At 45.5% G+C, this 21,465-nt stretch overlaps 1 protein-coding gene across 3 annotated transcripts in view; it reads left to right on the plus strand.

The window, feature by feature from the left end:
• The window catches only part of SYNPR (synaptoporin), a 170,989-nt gene that overhangs the window by 89,100 nt on the left and 60,424 nt on the right, over window positions 1–21,465 (plus strand). Inside the window, exon 1 of one of the 3 annotated variants that reach the window (XM_054036362.1) lies at window positions 12,047–12,256. The exons of the other annotated variants lie outside the window; for them this stretch is intronic. Coding sequence (XP_053892337.1) covers window positions 12,233–12,256 — 24 coding nt within the window. The 5' untranslated portion in view covers window positions 12,047–12,232. Of the gene's footprint in view, window positions 1–12,046; window positions 12,257–21,465 lie in introns of those variants that run through there. 3 annotated transcript variants of the gene reach the window in all.

Raw genomic sequence — 21,465 nt, forward strand, 5'->3', positions numbered from 1 at the left:
ACAAGGGGCTTTAGCTTAAACTTTTTAACAAGCTGGGTGAAGTTCTTCTAAATGTTGCCCCTGCAAAATGATGCAAGATGCCTCGTTTCTTTGCGGGGATGGGCTCTGTCACTCCTGCCCCACTCAGAGTAAGCCAAATCAAAGTGACTTAACCTCTATCCCAGTTCCACGCGTCATTCAAAGCTCTTTATTTGACAGCATAACACTGCCATCTTCCAGATGAAGGATCTCTGCAGGACAGTTGCTCCAGCGCACCGGCCACTAGGGGGCTCCAGGCCGGGTGACTACTGTTCATTCAACCATCCATCACCCACGCAAAGAACAAGGGCTCCTTTTAACGGGGATGGGCCGGGATGGGGAAGTTCCTGCCCATGCTCTCAGTTCCTCTTTTCTTGCCCTGCCAGTGGAAAAGTGCAGATCTCATTTCTTTGAACCTCCGCTGTGGGTTGGAGGATATGCCTGTCCTCTCCCCACGTTGGAGGTCAGGGATGCGTGGGGCTCATTATTCGTACCAGGCAATTCTGAGAGGCGCTGGCTTGACACAGTGAACTGCTCTCTTCCAGCTCGTCCTGATCTCACGCAAGGGTTGATAAACTGGCCCCCTCACCTGGGACCCGGACTGGATAAATGCCTGTTGGCCCGGGCCAGGTCTGCCCTTTGCCTATTGTGGCCCCACAGATAAATCAGACAATGATCATGTCCTAGTTCTCCCTCTGTTGCTATGAGCCTTCCAGATTCATGAGGCTATGTGTGCACTGGCTATGCCAGTGTCTCTCTCGAGCTCAGGCCTTTGACCTTCCGCCCTGCTCGGTGACTCGACGTGCTTTCGCGGCAGGTGACGCTGATCTGCCGGAGATTCTGCCTTCTCTTCCTCCTTCATGATTTGTTAGTAATTTCCTTCTGTGCCACCAGAGAGCAACACCAGTACAGGGTTGTTGTCTGAATCGAAGCAGTGTGCAGGCAATTGGAATGCTGACAAAGTCAGATTACCTGATGGCATAGCTGGGAGGCAGAGCAGATAAAAGCAGCATCGGATGGAAGATGGGGATTTGGTTATAGGACCAAGACTCTGACTCTCTGTGTTCTCCTATCACCCCAGCGAATGGAGAGGACTCTTATTTTCCAGTATCAGAGAGGTAGCCGTGTTAGTCTGGATCTCTAAAAAGCAACAGAGAGTCCTGTGGCACCTTTAAGACGCATGCGTCTGACGAAGTGGGCATTCACCCACGAAAGCTTATGCTCCAATACATCTGTTAGTCTTAAAGGTGCCACAGGACTCTCTGTTGCTCTTATTTTCCAATAAGTAATGACACCAAAAACTGCCTTCTGCACACAGGGGGCACTCAGGTGGAATGCTGTTGTATCTCTCTGGAGAGCCACAAACCCAGCCCAATCTGTGTCACCTGTTTTGCAGTAAGAGATTTGGGCATGTCAGGGTGAAGGATATATAATATTGTCCACAGGGAGGTAAGACTTCCTGGCTTTCAGCAGCAAAACCTCCTACTGCTGGAAGAGAGCTGTCGGCCTTTGATTTAGCAGCGGGAGAAAGGCTGGCTTAAAAGGTAAGACGCAGGCATGACACTAAACAAGGGCCACAACTTTCAAACTGGGACATGTAAAGAGCTAATACACCATGAAGGCACCTAATAAGTGGTCTGTTTTCCAGGGATGCCGAGCGCACACGGTTCCCGTTGATTTCAGGACAGTTATTTGGATTCAGATGCCTAAGCATAGTTTTGTATGTGAGATACTATTCTAATCGGGGGGGAATAACACCCTCCTTTTTTTTTTTCCATAAGCCCTGATTCAGCAAAGCCCATGCTTAAAATGAAGTCCAGTTGGAGTCAGTAGGACTTCAGCACAGTCGTAAGCGCATTGCTGAGCTGGGGTGCTAGTGGGTGTATAAAAGGCGAGACGGAGCCCCAATAGCATGGGGGGAGAGGGGAGAAGAGACACAGCTTCTAGCTAGTTATTTTTTTCTGGCATCATCTGGTGGAATCTGATTGACAGGCTCTGTTATGAAGCCAATACTGTGAGATTTTAGCTGTGAGTAAAATAATGCTGCTCATGTGGGAAGCAGAGTACAAGAGGCAATTATAAAGTAGTTTTAATAACAGCTTTCTGCTGGCTACATCGCTGAAAACTTAAAGTACAGTTGACAGTAATTAGATTTTTTACTTTTAAATACCTTCAGGAAAATACAAGAGAAAGGGATCTGATTAATTCTTATTCCACATGGTTTTCATCCGCCCTCTGCATGTTTGGCCTCCAGGTTGTTTCTTAAAATGCCAAATGTTTAAGACTTAAAGGGACTTAATTATGGGAACGGGGTAGGCAAACTTTTGGAGCAAAACAATAATAATGAGGTGTCAGTGGCACTGTTTTGAACTTCAGAAATACAGTGGATGTTCAGATTGACATGGATAGGTTTTCAAATCTACTTACACTGATTACCTGCTAGATTTTGATGGGAATGTGCCACAAAAATAATCCCAAATCCATTAAAATAAGTGGAGAGATTAGCCATGCTCCTAAATGTTATTTTCTGGGACTCCTTAAAAATCCTCCTAAATACACTTTTTTTGTTTTGGCCAGGAGTTAGCACACAAGCTCCCCCTACAGTCCTGTCATAGAATCATAGAATATCAGGGTTGGAAGGGACCTCAGGAGGTCATCTAGTCCAACCCCCTGCTCAAAGCAGGACCAATCCCCAACTAAATCATCCCAGCCAGGGCTTTGTCAAGGGCCTTGAAAACCTCTAAGGAAGGAGATTCCACCACCTCCCTAGGTAACCCATTCCAGTGCTTCACCACCCTCCTAGTGAAAAAGTGTTTCCTAATATCCAACCTAAACCTCTCCCACTGCAACTTGAGACCATTACTCCTTTTTATGTCATCTGCTACCACTGAGAACAGTCTAGATCCATCCTCTTTGGAACCCCCTTTCAGGTAGTTGAAAGCAGCTGTCAAATCCCCCCTCATTCTTCTCTTCTGCAGACTAAACAATCCCAGTTCCCTCAGCCTCTCCTCATAAGTCATGTGCTCCAGCCCCCTAATCATTTTTATTACCCTCTGCTGGACTCTTTCCAATTTTTCCACATCCTTCTTGTAGTGTGGGGCCCAAAACTGGACACAGTACTCCAGATGAGGCCTTACCAATGTCGAATAGAGGGGAATGATTATGTCCCTCGATCTGCTGGCAATGCCCCTCCTTATACAGACCAAAATGCCACTAGCCTTCTTGGCAACAAGGGCACACTGTTGACTCATATCCAGCTTCTCATCCACTATAACCCCTAGGTCCTTTTCTGCAGAACTGCTGCCTCGCCACTCAGTCCCTAGTCTGTAGCAGTGCATGGGATTCTTCTGTCCTAAGTGCAGAACTCTGCACTTGTCCTTGTTGAACCTCATCAGATTTCTTTTGGCCCAGTCCTCTAATTTGTCTAGGTCCCTCTGTGTCCTGTTCCTACCCTCCAGCGTATCTATCAATCCTTCCAGTTTAGTGTCATCTGCAAACTTGCTGAGAGTGCAGTCCATGCCATCCTCCAGATCATTAATGAAGATATTGAACAAAACCGGCCCCAGGACCGACCCTTGGGGCACTATGCTTGAGACCAGCTGCCAATTAGACATGGAGCCATTGACGATCTAGCCAGCTTTCTATCCACCTTATAATTCATTCATCCAGGCCATACTTCTTTAACTTGTCGGCAAGAATACGACTTTGCTAAAGTCAAGGAATAACACATCCACTGGCTTTCCCCATATCTGCAGAGCCAGTTATCTCATTATAGAAGGCAATTAGGTTAGTCAGGCATGACTGTCCTCTGTTCAAGAATTTGTAGGCTGCAAGTTAGCTCCCTTCCTTGCCAATAACCCATGTCAATTAAATTCAGTGCACTAATAGAGCTGGATGATTTTTTCCTGTTTAGAGGGGCAGCGGATTTAGTGCTGTTGGAAGGTACCCGATTGATGGCTTAGGAGACTGCAGTCTGCACAGAACAGCATGAGCAGATGCAGGCGGCACAGGTGTCATTGAACTTGCCCATAAATGAGCCTCTCTCTGATCCTGGTGGCGCTCCCTGTAAGCGGAGGTCCAGTCTCCATCTACTTTAACCATGGATGAAGATGTTCTCCGCGCACCATCCAAGCAGGTGTGGGAGAAGTTGGGGAACGCACCTCCCCTCAGCAAGGGAGCGGAATGGGAGCTCTTTCTCTGCTTGTAGGAGACAAGAAAAGTGCCACGCTCCACACCATTGCCTCGTACCTTAAGCCCAGTCAAGCCTCAATGCCAGGTTGCTCCTTGACCTCTTCCCCGAGACTGTCCACAAAGATACCAGCGGTGCGGATGAAACGTCAGCCCCAGAGAAGCTGGACTCCTACCAGTCCAGCATGATCATCCCCAGGAATATCTGCAATAGTGCTAGGGCTGCTGCCGTACCTTTATAACCCTATCCAAACAACTGCTGCTTTCTTGCAGAGATTGAATTTTGTGGTGATTGCATTGAAGAATATGCCGTCTATGTAGGCGTCTCCTCTTCCTGTGATTTTTCTGTCCCAAGTGACGCCTGTACTTTGGCTGGTCTCTCTTAATATTTTGTGACTCGACATTAAATCCTCTCTTGTACCAGTAGCAGTATTAAACCTAGGAATTATTTTAACAGTTGCATAGTTTGGAACTTAGAGCAGAACTTGATGAGCCAGCAAATGTGTGCCATTTCAGCGGCTTATCACTTGAAAGCACTAAGCAGCATAAAGGGAAGGGACCAGAAGAAGGCTTGCTATCAAGATTTAAAGCTCATGATAAGATGGCTGGCTTGAGGCTGAAAGTATTTCTCCCCTCTTTGCTGAATAACACAAAAGAACCAGGTGTGATGAATGATTTTTTGGTACTCAACATTGCAATAGGATGCTTACAGGATCAACTGCCAGGTCTCATTTTGAGTGGTTCCTGATGGCATCTTTGACACATGCAGCCAATATTCTGATCAAGATGCACTCATCCAGTTTCAATGGTATCCATGAGTGTGACAATGTAGCACAAGTGATTTATATATATATATATAATATATAAAATATATTCTTTTCCATTTCATAAGCTTCAGGTTTCAACTTTAAATCAGTGTCTTAATCCTAAATCTGCAAGTCACTCTGGAGTCGCTCTGAATCAGAGGTATGAGGAAGGGTACATGGAGGTATACATTTACACCTACTTTGTTATATTGGTTGGCAAGAATATACCATTTTTTGGCCACAGTAAATGGTTTGGATGGTGCAAATGAGAGATTTGATTTTAACCCCCTTTGCTTCCATTAAATCCAGTTCAACTCAAGTAGGTCCTTTTTGATGCACATTGATTTTAATTCCCTTTCCTGCTCCTAGCTCTGGATCAAGGGGCAAATCTCAAAATAAATGTTCCCACCCTGGGTCCTCTTTGTAACCCCAATGAGCTGCATTCACTTCCCCTCCGAGCAATTTCTCATTCTACCACCAAGTCCTTTTGGCAGGATTTTTGGTGGCAGACTCTAAGGGGACGTCTAGGCTGTTTTTGTTTTTGTTTTTTTAAAATCCAACTAAACCAAACCTGTGGCAAGGAGTCTCGGCGCTTGAGTCTACAGACTTGAGCTTGCGGGGCTCGCGCTACCCTGCTAAAAATAGCCTTGCTGATGTTTCAGCTCGAGCTCTGAACCCCACCCACCCCCCACTGGGCTTCGGAGCCTGAGCTGGAACATCTGCCTGGCTATCTTTAGCACCATCGCTCAAGCCCAGAGCTGTAGAGCCAGGCTCCGCGGCTCACTGCTGGGGGTTAGTTTGGATTTGGTTTTGTTTGCAGTATAGACGTACCCTAAAGGGTTCTGTAAAATTGTATGTGATCCACTAGATCAGGGGTCAACAACCTGCGACACTGATTTTTAGTGGCACTCTGCTGCCAGCCGGGGTCCCGGCCACCAGCCCCGCTCAGCCTGCTCCCTGCCTGGATGAATGGAACCCCAGGCCGGCAATGCTGCTGGTCTGGGGTTCCATCCGCCGGCCCCTGCCAGCCGGGGTCCCGGCTGCTGACCCCGCTCAGCCCGCTGCCAGTCTGGGGTTCCGCCTGCGGGCCCCTGTAAATGTAAAATGTATTACTGGCATCCGAAACCTTAAATGAATGAAGACTTGGCACACCACTTCTCAAAGGTTGCTGACCCCTGCACTAGATTGTCACCAAAAACTTCTCCAAGCACCTTCTATAATGAAAGTATGGCCACTTCTCAGATTTCCCCTGCACTGCTGTTTTGAATCTAGGGCTTGACTCTTCTCTTTCACTTGTGTAAATCAGGAGTAACTCCACTCAAGTCAACTGAATCGGTGCCCCTAATGCTCATGCAACATGCTCCTTTACAAATGCTTTTCAAGTGAATGCGGGAGGGTGTCTGTGTTTACATCTGGCATGCCAAGAATCTCCACCGCAGACTCCAGCTTACATAATATGTCAAAATTGGTTTTCTCATTAGCATTGCAAACTTCTGAAACAAGCTAGAGATTGATCCACTCTCTGTGATATTTGCATATAGAAACGATTGGGGGAATGTTCCTTAAGAAAGATCCCATTTCCAACAGAAAGGCAAATGATTTCCAGTTGTATCTCAGACATAATTAATTTTAACGTTTTTGAAAAATTTAAATAAAAATCAAAATGGAAATATGGAAATGCATCCTGCCATGATGAGAATCTGCTTTAATATTCTGTAGGCTCACAAGTTATTTGCACCAGCAATTCTCCGTGAACAAATACTTTCGTCCCATTATTTTAGTGGCTGAGGCTGAGACATCATTCTCTTAGCAGACTGCAACCTCCTTTAACCCTATGAGGAAAATGGCTCAGTGTTTGTATATATTTCAGGCATGGTATCTCAGACTTTCACACAGTGGATCCAGAAAGTCAAGGAGATTGTGTGATATTTTGAAGTAATAGCCGAGCATCTACAGTGTGCTAGGTGCTGCACAGGCCAGGAATGAGGCAAGGGGTGTTATCCCGGTTGCATTGAACTTGGTGACAAAGCTCCCAGTGACTTTAAGAGGAGCATTTTTAGGTTTATGGTAACTGACCCAAGGAACCTACAATCAAAGGCTCCCCATCCTGAAGTGGGAGTTTCAGTGGGTCTCTGCTTGGATGCTAGGGTCCATGCTAGCAGATTCCCTGGAAGGATTGTGGTCTAAATAAGGAGCTTACAGTCCAAATAAACTTTCTCCCCCAAGAATTTCCTTGTGCTAATACTGATCTGTATTTTGTGAAACAACCTAGAGCAGGGGAACCTCTCAGCCCAGGGAAAACTGACGCCGAGTTGGGATCATGTTAGGGTTTTTGAGCTTTTTCAGGCTTGAAGTTTCAAATGTAATGGAGTTTCACGGGTCCCCCCACCCCAGTTTAACTTAAAATTGGGCAAGAGGAAGCCATTGAAAAATGCCTCCTTAACAGTATATGTGTGTGTGTTTTCTGAGGCATCTGTCCTGAACATAACGTTACCTGGAGACCGGGCCGGACCTAGGGGGTGCGGGGCCTGGGCCAAATCAGCCTCTGTAGGGCCCCCCCTTAACATTTTTTATACAGGCAAAATCTGGTTACAGTTAACTTCAAGGGCAGCTCCTGGCCGCAGGTTAAATATTGATAGTGCCCAGCTGTTTCATGATAATGTTGTTGTATTGTATTGTAGTTCTTTTTTATAATTATAATGAAGTTCATATAATTTAAAAAAAAACAACTCACCAATCACAATTAGTGTCGCGTCACTTAGATTCTGAAATCCACCTTCCTGGGCTTCCTTGCAGCAAACTCACTTCCCAGATGCAAATGGTCTCACTACCCTCAGTGGAATTTTTTTTAAATATAATTACATATTTGCAACACTGAGAGCCCATGTCTCAGGAACTGGGTGGCTCTTGGAGGGCCTATATGTGCCCAGCATGGGGGAGGGGCTCTAAGATCTTTTTTCTCTGGGGGCTGGGGGGGGAGAAGGTGGAAAAGCAGATGATGAAGGACCCCAGTCCCGGTGGGTGGTGGAGAGAGCAGAGTTGTGGGACCCCAGGTCCTGGTACTGTGGGAAGGGGGACCCCAAGGCTGGAGGGCTGAAAGGCAAGGAGGATCCTGAGACAGGGGGGTGATAAGGGCTGGCTCTGGCCTGGAGGTGGCATTGGAGGACCCACCCAATGCTGGGAGAAGGAGCAGGTGTGGGGCACTGAGGGGACACCGGTGATGGGAGAGGGACAATGGAGACTACTGGCTGGCATTCACCTGTGCTAGGAGCAAGGGGGCCCTCTGTGCTGGTGGACAGTCCCGCCGGAAAAGGGAAGGGTCCATCAAAGGCGGGAGGGCAGGGTCAGGGTCAGCCTGTCCTGGTACTAGTGATTGGCGGGGGAGGGCTAGGACCCTGCAGCGACAGGCAACACCGGGAGCGGGCTAGGGCCGGGTCGCTCGCTGCTGCTGCCACAGAGACTGAGCCCGAGCCCGGCGGGCTGCGGGCAAGAAAAGAAATAAATGCCCGGGTCGGTGAGTGCGGGGCACAGGCACCAGGCCCCCGGCTAGCCCCCTGGATCACCCTGGCCTCCGCCCAGCATTCCCCCAAAGCACAGGACCCGGGGCGGTTACCCCGGTCCCTCCTAGCTCTGTCTGGAGAAGTCCTGTAAAGAGGAGCATTCTCCCACTATTTCCAGCTGAGTTGGTCTTCGATGGGCTATTGAGAAGGAATACCATGCCAGCCACTAACTGGCAGGGGCTGGAAGGCCTTTCCCTAGAAACAGCTCATTCCATAACCGTCCATTATGAGGTTTCTTACGCCTTTCCACAAAGCAACAGGAGTCGAGCTGTAATATGTACCAAAGCATTTTAAAATGCAACCAGTTTTCACACTAGCGAGAAAACGGAGTTGTTCATGATCATAGTGGAAAAGAACATGTACACAAGCAAGAGATCTCAGCTGGGAGCTCAATTAACCCAAGAGACTGGGTATCCGCCAAACGCCTTGAACAACTGTGTATGAGGCGGAGTGGTGGACAGATCCTTATAAATAGCAATGGAAGGACATGGATTATTCCCCAGTTACAGTGGGGATTTTGAATGGTAAGTTTCGTGTGTTCCTGGGTCAACTTTTCACATCCTATTGAATATCCCTGTGTTGCACTTTTGTTACTGTGCTGTTCATATTGCAGGGAAGCCGCTTCATTTTCAGTCCATCTCGAATGCCATGTACAATGCCATTCATGTATTGTCCAGTGTGCATTCGTTCGTTGATACAGTGCATTGGCACTGCACCGCCATGCGGTTACGTTACTACAAAATGGGTCATATAGAATTTCTCCTCCCCGCTCTCTTTTCCCCCTTGCCATCTCTGAAACAGAGAGACGCGATAAAGCCCCAGACTCCTATGGGTGGAGGGGAAAGGAAAGAACACCCACTACTCTCATGTCCTAAAATGATCGCTTGTCTAGTTAAGTAAGAACGCACTTTCTGTGTTTGCATTGTGCAGGTCCTTGTCAGAAACAGTATTCACTCAGTATGTAATGCGTTGCTCCAGATTAGAAAGCTGTTCAGTGAGCTGAGTGAAGATGCAGTGGAATTTGAGTGCTCCCAAGTGCTGTAGATCCCAGGAGTTGAGATGGCTGTTTAATCTGGATGCCTGGGACACCAACTGCCACCCTACATTGCATTGGTCACATACTTCACTTAACTTTTAAATACACCAAGCACTGGAGCTGCATTGTAAAGTCTCTCGCAAGAGAACTCTCTGCACACTCTATTTCCCATAAATAATAATGTAATTGGCCAACCTGAAAGCCAATTATGCTATAGCCCCTGGAAGCGCTTCATGGGCCATGCTCTCCGAAAAGGCAACATCACAGAGCACAGCAACACTCACCACACACTTCCATGTAAATGTAGGCAAAATACCTACCTTACAACAAACTTTTGGGTATCCATTGTGTCTGGAGTTGACTTAAGATCAGGCCTGTGAGAGAGTGCCTGGCTGGAGCAGCTTAAATCTAATCATCCAAGTAGGGCAACCTCCTTCATTTTTGTCCTCTAGAATGTCCCGATAACGAGAAGGCCCGCTTCTCTTCTCATTCCTACCAGTGTAGATCCGAACCCACCCTGGGAAGTTAGTGGGGTTATACTGATGGAAAATCAATGGCCAAAGTATGGTAGCTCGAATTCTGCTCTCAGTGCCGTCAGGAGTCGAGTTGCACTGGTGGAACACAACAGAATCTGGCCCAGTACCTCCCCTGTGCTGGAACTTTCTCCGGTCCAGCTTTTGAAAGCAAATGGGTTTCAATCTAGTTTTGCAGACTTGTCGTCACACCGTTGACATTTCTGTGTGGAATATAACAATGCACCTGTTGTCCTCAAATAAAAGTGTCTGTTTTCTTGTATTCATTTGCCTTGTTTTTCTGTAAAGTCACAGGAGCGTGTGTCAGCATATGTTTATTGTAGCGTATAGTGAAGACTTCAGATACGAAGTGACAGGCCCATGTGCGAGATGGGGGAGACGCATGCAGAAAGGGCCGTTCACTATTGGAGTCGGTGCAAAATGCCACTGTTGTGATCTGCGAGCGCTTTACCCCCGCTATGCCCTGGTATAAACGATAACACCAGGTGAACGGTTGAAGAATCACCCCCCACAAATGAACCAAGACTTTTGCCCCAACAGACAAGATACACGGGCGCTTTACGCTTAGCCTGTCAAAGGTTACCCAGCAAGGGACAAAATAAAATGCTCAGTGTAGGAAAGTTAAGCTGACATGGGCTGGTTTTCTTTTTGCCCCTTGTTTAACTGCGGAGAGGGAACAAATGTGAGGAATTGATGTTTAGGTCAAAGAATGGGAAGCTGTGGAGGGACAGAGCCCTGTGCTGCAAGGCATGGGGAACTATGGGTACGTCTACATAGCAATAAAAAACTCAGGTTCACGGCTCAGGCTGCCGGGCTCAAAATAGCAGGGTAGATGTTCGGGCGTGGCTGGCGCCTGGGCTCTCAGACCCACCCTCTTTGCAGGGTGTTGGAGCCTGGGCTTCTGCCCAAGCCCAAATGTCTCGACTGCTATTTTTAGCTCCACAGCCCGAGCTCGAGTCAGCTGACCCGGGCCAGCCGCAGTTCTGTCATAGGTATTTTATTGTACATTGTGTTCCTCTTTCCGAGAGAATTCCACGGAAGTGCTATAAAAATCCCATGTATCCAACCTGTGAGCTGGTCTCTGTGTGTTTGTCAGATGTAATTATTATACAATCTTGCTATCTTTCCCCCTTTATCTGGTTGGGGCAGGTACAGGATTGATATTTCAGGTTTTGGATAATGAATTGACTAGAACTTTTTCCTACTTTTCTTATACCAAAGAAAAGCCGCCAAGAAAAAATAAGTTCTATCAATCCTGTAACGTACTGGACAACCTCAATGCCCATTAAAGCCCGGGGGGATTGGAGGCCCTCAGCACTTTCACAATTGGGCTTCTCTATGAATTTAATGTACACGAGAATCCGTGCAGATCGACAGAATACAGATCTGTCTCCATACAGTAAATACCCAAAGATGAACAGGAGTACTTGTGGCACCTTAGAGACTAACAAATTTATTATTTATCTAATAAATTTGTTAGTCTCTAAGGTGCCACAAGTACTCCTGTTCTTCTTTTTGCGGATACAGACTAACACGGCTGTTACTCTGATACCCAAAGATGAGCATTGCCCCATTAACAGCAGCTTGACTCCTACCAATACTCTTTTTAAAATGTCATTGATCTGAATCAATCTTTAGGCGCAACCCAAACCCAGTACAGAAGAGAGAAGGCTTCTTTCCTATAGCATGCTCATAAAAAAAAAAAAAAGCAATCCTGCATTTACTATGTTGAGTAATGAGCTACATTTTATAGCACACCATAGTGGTAACTACACCACAACAAAGCCTTCTTCTTCTCACCAAGGGGAAAGTATTCGATTTCTTTACTTAGCCTGTGTGTAGTCATTGTCTAATAATATGACCATTTTGCCATCCCTCTGCAAATAAGGTTGAGGCTGCTGCCTGATTGGTATATCATCTCACTTTCTCTCAGCATTGATTTTCTTGCTCTCCTTATTTGCTTCATAAAAAGAGAGACAAGGAGCTGGTGCTCTCTCTGCTGAGAAGCTTTTTGGGAGCCTTTATTTTTAGTATGAGACAACCTTTGCTTTATTTCAGGAGAGGGAAGTTGGATTATAAATCCTTTTGTAAATGTGTATGGTGATATTTGCTCCGGTAAGTTATATAAATGTGTGTGTGTAACTGTACTGTTTTGGGGGGTGGTTAGATGATTTTGAAATCTCCAGTCATATCAGGTGTGGTTTCTTTTCATTCACATTCTGACCTCCACTGATTTGTGTTTCTCTTGAAATTCATGTACATGAAGATATTTCCATTTATATTTTACTTCTCATAGTGGGGAAAACTATGTTGGAAAACTTATTCTGCACTTCATTATAATGTGGAGGGAGGGAGCTCGTAATAGGGAAGAGATTGTGATTGATCATTTTACTTTTGGCATTTCAAATCAAAGAGTCTAAAAAATAGTGCAGCTGTGCTTGAGGGTTTGGGTTTTTTAAACCCATTAGAAACTGTTTAATACTAATTGAACTGAAGCATGTGAATACCAGACTGTACTTTTATGAAGATGTAAGAAAAATATTGTTGATTAGCAAGGAGGTGTTGCTGGTTTTACAAAGGTATTAATGAAAACTGAGGTAATCTTTAAAGGAAATAGCCAGACAGCTGCCTTCTTGCAGAGTGTAAGGTCATTACACAAGTTGGTATACTGTTGCTTTCCCTGCTCCAGCTTGCTTGTGTAGAGCATTCCGTAGCTTTCTGTCTTATTCATATACCTCTTTGGTCACCTGTAAATAAGAAGATATTGTCTATTTATCTGTCTGTAAAGTGCCATGCACTTGGATGGTGCAGTATAAACAGTGATAACACCCATGTACCTAAGCAAGGCAAAAAATGTTCACCATTATTGGATTGATGAGGTTGCATGGTAAACTTCTGAATTTGTAGCATTAAATTAATTCATGCATTGGTCCCATGACTCTTTCATATTAGAATTAGTTAAATATGAGTCATTCTTCATTTGATGCTTAGTGTCTCAAAAGTCCTGAAAAAGTCCTGATAATTGTTATACAGCTACAGGCTGATTGCTGTCATAAGAACATGTATGAAGAAATACATGCTTGTAATATCAAAATATTAGTTCTAGTATAAGCTCATTACTATCACAATATCGGTCATGGGGGGATTCTGGGAATGGAAATGAAAGCACAGTTCGATGGGATGTCAGAAAAACATAGGTGAGGTTATGTATTTCTAGTGAAAGTTTGATACTGTGTCTATTAGTCTCAGGTGAGCTCTGTCAGAAAGGAAATTCAATTTGGCAATAAAGGCTTTGCAATCTCAAAATCTGTTTTTGAAGCTATTTAAATGTTTTTCAGGATGAATTAGTTACTCATTCCTTCTTCCCCTGTATACGCAGAAATCAATATTCATTTCTTAAGGTTGCCACTGTGCAACTTGTACTCAGAGCTGTAGCGTTTGCTTATTGATTGGTGTAACATTCATTTGGAATAAAACAGCTGTAAGGACCCATTACTTTACAGTTAACAAGAGAAATGATGTAATGCATAGGACGTTGAAAAACACAAGCAAAAGCTGGGCAAATCCAATCAGATTTGATTCCTTTTGAAAATGGTCCAATAGATCCCATTCTTAGTAACTTTTGAATATTTAGCCTGTTAGCATTTTATAAATACTGTGTACGTTACTACCTGCTGCCCATTTTCCCATAACTGTACTCTTTCTGTACAAGGAAGAACAGTAAGGTTGTGGAAGATGGTGTATATCAAAATAAATATCCAGTCACTTTTTTCAGAATGATTGTTTCTTCTGCTAGGGAAGGGTCAGTAGCACAAATTATGTACAAGCTGCAGAAAGCCAGGTGAACCAAAAAGGCAATATTCAAAGAGGACATTTGTTGGCAATCGGGGGGAAAAGGCTTGGTGATGTGAAACATCAGACATGGTCGGCACTTTGAATACCCTGAGAAGCAAGGATATCTAGAGTTTAGGATCAAGTGTCTAATATCTAATCACAGCCAGGGTTCTCAGCTTATCCTTTACTTTGAATATAAGGCTCATGAAACACACCCGATGGAGAGCCCTGGACTCTGAGGATCTCTGTACACAGAACAGCAGTAGTGGGGGTAGCATTAGAGTAAGCTCCGCGAATTCAGTGCAGCCCTGTCCTCCAATCTGTGAAGCCGTGCTAAGCTAGTGTTTCTATAAGATATGTGGCATATCCTGAATAATGAAGGAGTCCTATAGAGATATTATTGGCCTGCTTTCGGGCGGCTTGCACGGCTCGCTCAGGGCTTGGTCAGTCACCACATTCTTTACCATCCCAAATTCATCCTTTAAAACCTCTACAGCACTTCACACCATCATGTACTCGCTCACACATGCTTCTGGTGATGTGTAGAATTAGAGAGAGAGAGAGATGGCGATATAGACATCTATGTATAATGATGGGTGTGCATACATAACTATATGTGTGTGTATCCATTCTTCCAGCACAGTGGCTGATGTTAATGAGATTGTATAGTTTTGCTAACAGCTCAGCCGCTTTGCTCTTCCCTTCTTTCAGCACTCTTGGATACATAATATCCAGTTCTAGTGACCTGTTGCTCAGCCTTTAATTTATCTGTGTGGCCCAGCACATTTCATTCTTGCCACTGTAATCTCTGACAGTGCTTCATCTTTATCTACTGGCAAACAGTTGGGGGGCTGGGTCTGCTTCCCGCTAATCTATCCCCGCTGTGAATGCTTCTCATTTTTCAAGCTTCTGAGTGGTTTTTAGCAGCTGCCAGGAAAAATATTACTTTCTTTCCCCCAAAATTCCCCTGGGCTGAAGGGCAGATCAGGATTCAGTCCTAGATCAGGGCCAGCTTAACCGCTCAATACTTCAGTCCATCCAGGATAGAAATGTGAATTTTATGCCATTGGGATTGTAGGAGTCACACTTTCTCTCGCTGATAGGTGAAGAGGTATCATTGCATGGGGGAGAAGGGGAACTATTTGGGCAATACACCTCTACCCCGATATAACACGACTTTGGATATAACACGGTAAAGCAGCACTGGGGGCGGGGGCAGGGCTGCGCACTCCGGCAGATCAAAGCAAGTTCGATATAACACGGTTTCACCTATAACGCAGTAAGATTTTTTGGCTCCCGAGGACAGCGTTATATCGGGGTAGAGGTGTATGTGGAGGTTTCTAAAGTTTAGTTAGGTTTTTCTGTTCCTCTGATCCCTGTCCAGCTGGCTGCGTGGTAACTAAAGGAGCCTGGAGAGATACAAACAACACCAATAGCAAAACATTCAACTCTAAAATTCCTCAGATAATTGTTGCCTACAGTATGAGGCATACACAGCAGACAGGGCCTTATCCTGGAAACATTTAGGTAGGTGAGTGATGTGACTCTTGTGCGTTAGTCCCATTGAAATTGGTAGTACTACTGTATTGAGTAAGTTATTTACGTGCTTAAGTGTTTGGAGGATTGGGCCCTTAGGCCCCGATCCTGCATGGATTCCACGTGAACAGACCCTGCACCCACATGGAGTTCTCATTACAGGATCAAGGCCTTGGTTTGGGACCTCAGGTTGGGAACTGTCTCTCACTATGTGTTTGTTCGGCATCCAGCACAACAGAGCCCCCGATCTCTGGCTGGGCCTTCTAATAGCTTCCACAACACACATAAGAAATGCAATTAAGGTTTCATGGGCCCCTATATGGGAGCAGGAGCATAATTCACTCCTGGCTCCATTACTCCTGAGTAATGCAGCTGTCACGGATGCAGGCAGATAAAACGTTTATCTGGCAACACCTCATCATGTGCATTCTCACCCCGGCCATACACAACACACACGCTATAGACAGCCTGGGGAAGACGGTGGCAAATATCTCCGGCCCCATATGTTGGTGTGAGGGGGAGTAGCATTGGCCCTGCAGGATCTCCCCTGTGTTGTGTGTATGGTAGTAGAACTGTTCAGTACTTGCTTATTTTTATACATTGTTTTCATGTTTTGTTTCGATTTTCTTTCTAACACCCACTTGAGCTCCATTTGCTAAGGTGGACAGTGCGCGTCCCATGAGGTGTAATTCAGTCCTTAAGTCCCTCCTGAACTCCTCTTGACGTCAATAAGTGGGAGTGCAGGATCGGGCCCACAGAGACTGACGGGTGCTACAAAAGTCCTCTCCCTTCCACGTTCCCCTCTCATCATGTTCAACTTCTCAGTTTTGCAAAAAAGCCAGGGGGCAAACTGCACTGTGCAAAAACAAGATGGGGGGGGGGGGTTGCGGATTGCGCACATGCCCTCCTCCACAGTTTGCTTTCTCTGTGGTGCGTTTTGCCAAGCTCTGTCCTTTCTCCCCAGCCTTTTGACAGTGTCGAAGGCCTGAGACATCGTTTAAGGGTTTCTGTTGGAAGCTCGGTCTATTTATCAGGTGAGTTAATTTTAAAACGAACACAACTGTCAATAACCTTCCCTAGCTCTTTGGCATAAACAAAGATGATGCGCTGCAAGAGACTCACAAGCCTTTAACATCTGGGCACCAACAACTCATTAACTGACTGATTTTGTCTGAGGGAGTTGGAAGATTAGGGTAAAATGTACTTTAATTAAAAAGGAGATCACACTTGCGTAGAGTCGGTGTGTAGGAAAGATCCTTGTTGGCATCAGCGGGAGTGTTGCCTGAGTGTTGAATGGTATTGTCAGTATATACATTTTGTGCCCAGATCCTGGGGTTCTGGCTGTTATGCACCCAGTCCAGCTAGGTGGCTTTAATCCTCTCTCTGTGCTTCCTGACCATGGGACCATCAGGCTAGCTACTCCGCATTAGATAGCTAACTCAGCCCTCTGTTGTGGCATTAACAAACCAGAAACTGATGGAGGAAAAACCACGTATTTGCACATTTCACTTAAAATGGGTCAATTTCATAGTAATATCTTTTAGTATGTACAGTGCCTAGAACAATGGGTCCCTGATCAGGGCCTCTAGATGGTACCATAAGGCAGATAATGAGTGCTAATAAGTGTCTCACTGGCTATCATCATCTCTTCCTGAGAACCTCTGTAATTAGCTCTTATCTGTTTCTGAATTTACAGCATGCTCAATTGCAGACAAGCCTATATTGATGCATTATTGGTTTTAAACAAATTCTTGCTCTTTCCTGTATCTGGCAAGAGCTGAAGCCTATCGGGAAGCAGCAAAGAAAATGCACGACCGTTAGCAGTAAGAATAAATAAAAGGAAGTCTGATTATTTGAGATTACAAATATTTCAAAACAGAAAGTAAAGATTATAATAGAATTAAGGAGAATTCAAGTAAGGGTGGGAGGTTTGCCATATTTCCCATGTTCACAAGCTACTGTAGCTGCAGAATTTTTCTTCCTCCCCCGACTTTAAATATTAAACCTGAATAAAAATCTGTGAAAAGAGAAAGAGACCGAGAAGATGGTGTTAGGAGAAAAGTCATGAGGATGAAGCTGTAGAGGATATAGAGGTGACGTAAGCAGGCAGTATATAACGCCACAAAAGCAGGGGAGAAAAGGAACTTTTCCAATTTTTAAGAACCCCATTATTCTTAGTATCATTCTGCTTAAAAATTAGTCCAGTTTTGAGCTTTACAAGGCAATATTAAGAGTGAAAAGAATGAAAATCTCTTTGGGGAGTAGATGAAGGAGGGGCTGAGATATACAGGAGGGAAAAAGTTTCTTTGCTTGAAACATATTCTCTGTTGATTCCCAAAGCTTACGAAGAGCTATTTTTATTTTGGAAGCCATTATTTTTTGAATGCTTTGAATAAGCCAAGCTATTTCATTTTTTTTATTTATACCAGAAAATGTTGTTTTGAATTTGTGCGCCAAGATTCAGCATGAAGTAAATTCTTACAGCCGTGTTATAAATAGAGCTGACTGAATCCTTCCAAGTTCAGTTCTAAACAGGGTCTGGAATTGGCTCTGACAATGGGTTTTGGGCAGATTCAAAGGCCCTTACATCGGAGCTTCCCATTTGAAGGACAGTCGTATGCGCAACGTCCCTCAGGTGGCTCGTGACCAGCGGGGCCGACTCCAGGCACCAGCTTGTCAAGCAGGTGCTTGGGGCGGCCGCTCCGGAGAGGGGCGGCACGTCCAGCTATTCGGCGGCAATTCGGCGGACGGTCCCTCACTCCGCCTCAGAGCGAAGGACCTCCCGCCAAATTGTTGCCGCAGATCGCGATCGCGGCTTCTTTTTTTTTTTGGCTGCTTGGGGCGGCCAAAACCCTGGAACTGGCCCTGATGACCAGGATTCATCACCGAATTTGGTCCTCAGGTTGGATCATTAGCTTCCCTGGGCCGGGCCCGGTACCAACAAAGAGTGCACTGTGAACGCTGATCCATGCCCCCGAAGGGGCTGTGATGAAAGTATACAGAATGATGAATGGTTTAAAGGAAGTAGCTCAAGACTCTCTCTCTCTTCACCCAAGAACAAGGGGGCAAAATCAAAACAAAACAGACAAATGTAACTTTGAAATAAGGCACAAATTTTTTAACAGTGAGGGTTACTAACTATCATAACAAACTACCAAGGGAATTGGTGGATTCTTCAAGTCAAGACCAGATGCCTTCCTGGAAGATGTACTTTAGCCAAAACTCAAGTTATTGGGCTCGATATTTGAGTAAATGAGTGAAATTCAATGGCTTGTGATATACAGGAGATCAGACAGATGATCTGGTGGTCCCTTCTGACCTTAAACTCTGTGAAAACTGCTAAAAGGGAAGGGTTTTTTTCACATATGCACAATTAACCTATGGAAGTCATTGCCAGAAATCAGTGCATTTGGGACTTTAAAAATTAAAGAATGAGATAAGACTAAAATAGGTTCCCCTAATTGAAGGTATTAATAATGATGCACTGAGTTGCTGTCTCAAGCCACAAGCGTCTCCTCCCTGTTGCTCTATTTTATCGGTATACAAAGCCAGGAGCCAGGGAAGCTTTGCCTGTAAAACCTAGGGAAAACTCCCCAAAATCTGGCACTCCTTTGCTAGCGTTGCTTGGTGCCAGCATGATGGGAGGGCTGGAGTCACATTCCATGCAAGCGCTTAACAGGTTCTACTGATGATTCTCAGTGTCAGGAGAGGGGAGGAATCATGCAACAGGCATGCACTAGCCCAGGGGTCGGCAACCTTTCAGAAGTGGTGTGGTGAGTCTTCATTTATTCACTCTGATTTAAGGGTTCGTGTGCCAGTCATACATTTTAACATTTTTAGAAGGTCTCTTTCTAGAAGTCTATAATATGTAACTAAACTATTGTTGTATGTAAAGTAAATAAGGTTTTTAAAATGTTTAAGAAGCTTCATTTAAAATTAAATTAAAATGCAGAGCCCCCCCGGACTGGTGGCCAGGACCCAGGCAGCGTGAGTGCCACTGAAAGTCAGCTTGCATGGCACCTTTGGCACGTGTGTCATAGACACTTCTGTGTCATGACCGATGTGCAGCAGATGGAATACAGGCAGAGCCGGCTTTAGGATGATTCCCCGGAATTGGGCCCCGTGGGTAAGAGGGCCCTGCGCTTTAGGCTCACCTGGCGGCAGTCCGCTCCGGTGGCATTTCAGTGGCGGGGGGTCCTTCAGTGCTGCGGAAGACGCGGAGCGGACCCCCCGCCACCGAAGTGCCGCCGAAGACCCAGACCATGGAATCAGGCCCCGCAGGTCCTAAAGCCAGCCATGAATACAGGGGTGTTCCAAGCATACTCATCCTGTGCCCTCTACCCAGCACTGAAGACTGCTGTCTTGGGGCTAGTCACTATCTCTGTGTTAGAGCAGCAGGACTCTCACCAGCATGATGCTGCCTGCTCTTGGCTTTGGTCCTGTGTGCTGCAGAGAGCAGGGGCATTTGATCCCCACTTGGGGCAAACTCTTGAGGCAGGTTTTAAAAGACTTGGTCCCAGATTGTCACTTTGCATGGCTCAGGCCATTGCTGGCCAGCAGGGAGTTCCTGTGGTGTAGGAGGTTGTTCTATGCTAAGCACAGTGTGGATACAAAGGAGAAACCAAGCCTTTATAGCGGGTTAATGTTGTTGTGAGTGGCTTCAGGCTCCTGTGATTGCAACTGCTTTGGAGGACAGGGTCATAATTCAAAATGATCTGGACAAATTGGAGAAATGGGCTGAGGTAAACAGGATGAAGTTTAACAAAGACAAATGCAAAGTGCTCCACTTAGGAAGAAAAAATCAGTTTCACACATACAGAATGGGAAGAGACTGTCTAGGAAGGAGTACGGCAGAAAGGGATCTGGGGTTATAGTGGACCACAAGCTACATATGAGTCAACAGTGTGATGCTGTTGCAAAAAAAGCAAACGTGATTCTGGGATGTATTAACAGGTGTGTTGTGAGCAAGACACGAGAAGTCATTCTTCCGCTCTACTCTGCGCTGATTAGGCCTCAGTTGGAGTATTGTGTCCAGTTCTGGGCACCGCATTTCAAGAAAGATGTGGAGAAATTGGAGAGGGTCCAGAGAAGAGCAACAAGAATGATTAAAGGTCTTGAGAACATGACCTATGAAGGAAGGCTGAAAGAATTGGGTTTGTTTAGTTTGAAAAAGAGAAGACTGAGAGGGGACATGATAGCAGTTTTCAGGTGTCTAAAAGGGTGTCATAAGGAGGAGGGAGAAAACTTGTTCACCTTAGTCTCTAAGGATAGAACAAGAAGCAATGGGCTTAAACTGCAGCAAGGGAGGTTTAGGTTGGACTTTAGGAAAAAGTTCCTAACTGTCAGGGTGGTTAAACACTGGAATAAATTGCCTAGGGAGGTTGTGGAATCTCCATCTCTGGAGATATTTAAGAGTAGGTTAGATAAATGTTTATCAGGGATGGTCTAGACAGTATTTGGTCCTGCCTTGAGGGCAGGGGACTGGTCTTGATGACCTCTCGATGTCCCTTCCAGTCCTTGAATCTATGAATTAACAGGTTTCAGTTCTGTCCTTCCCCGCACCCAACACAGGGCTGTTGTGAATATTGACCCTGCAGCTCACCTGCCCTGGAGGGGCAGGACAAGGGCCATGTTCTAGACTCAGAACGGAGAGGTGCTCCTTATGTCATGGGAACGCTGGTGCAGCATGGACACCGCCAGAGAGCTCTGTGTGGTATACGTGCGTTCACTAACCAATGGAGTTAATAATACCAGGCCACGGGTAGACGCATATGCCCAGCTCTCTGCTGCTGATTTTCTATGCATGGCCTGTGCCCTGCAAAATTGTTTCCGTTTTGAGTGAGCTGGTTGTGGAGATTTTGCCAAAGGCAAAAAACAAAACAGCACTTCACTCTTTGCCCTTTTCCCCTCTCTCTCCGTCCTTCACCAGCACACACAGCCATTCTTGTCAGTGT

The sequence above is a fragment of the Malaclemys terrapin genome, chromosome 7 (genome assembly GCF_027887155.1).
Source record: "Malaclemys terrapin pileata isolate rMalTer1 chromosome 7, rMalTer1.hap1, whole genome shotgun sequence".
Taxonomy (NCBI): Eukaryota; Metazoa; Chordata; order Testudines; family Emydidae; genus Malaclemys; species Malaclemys terrapin.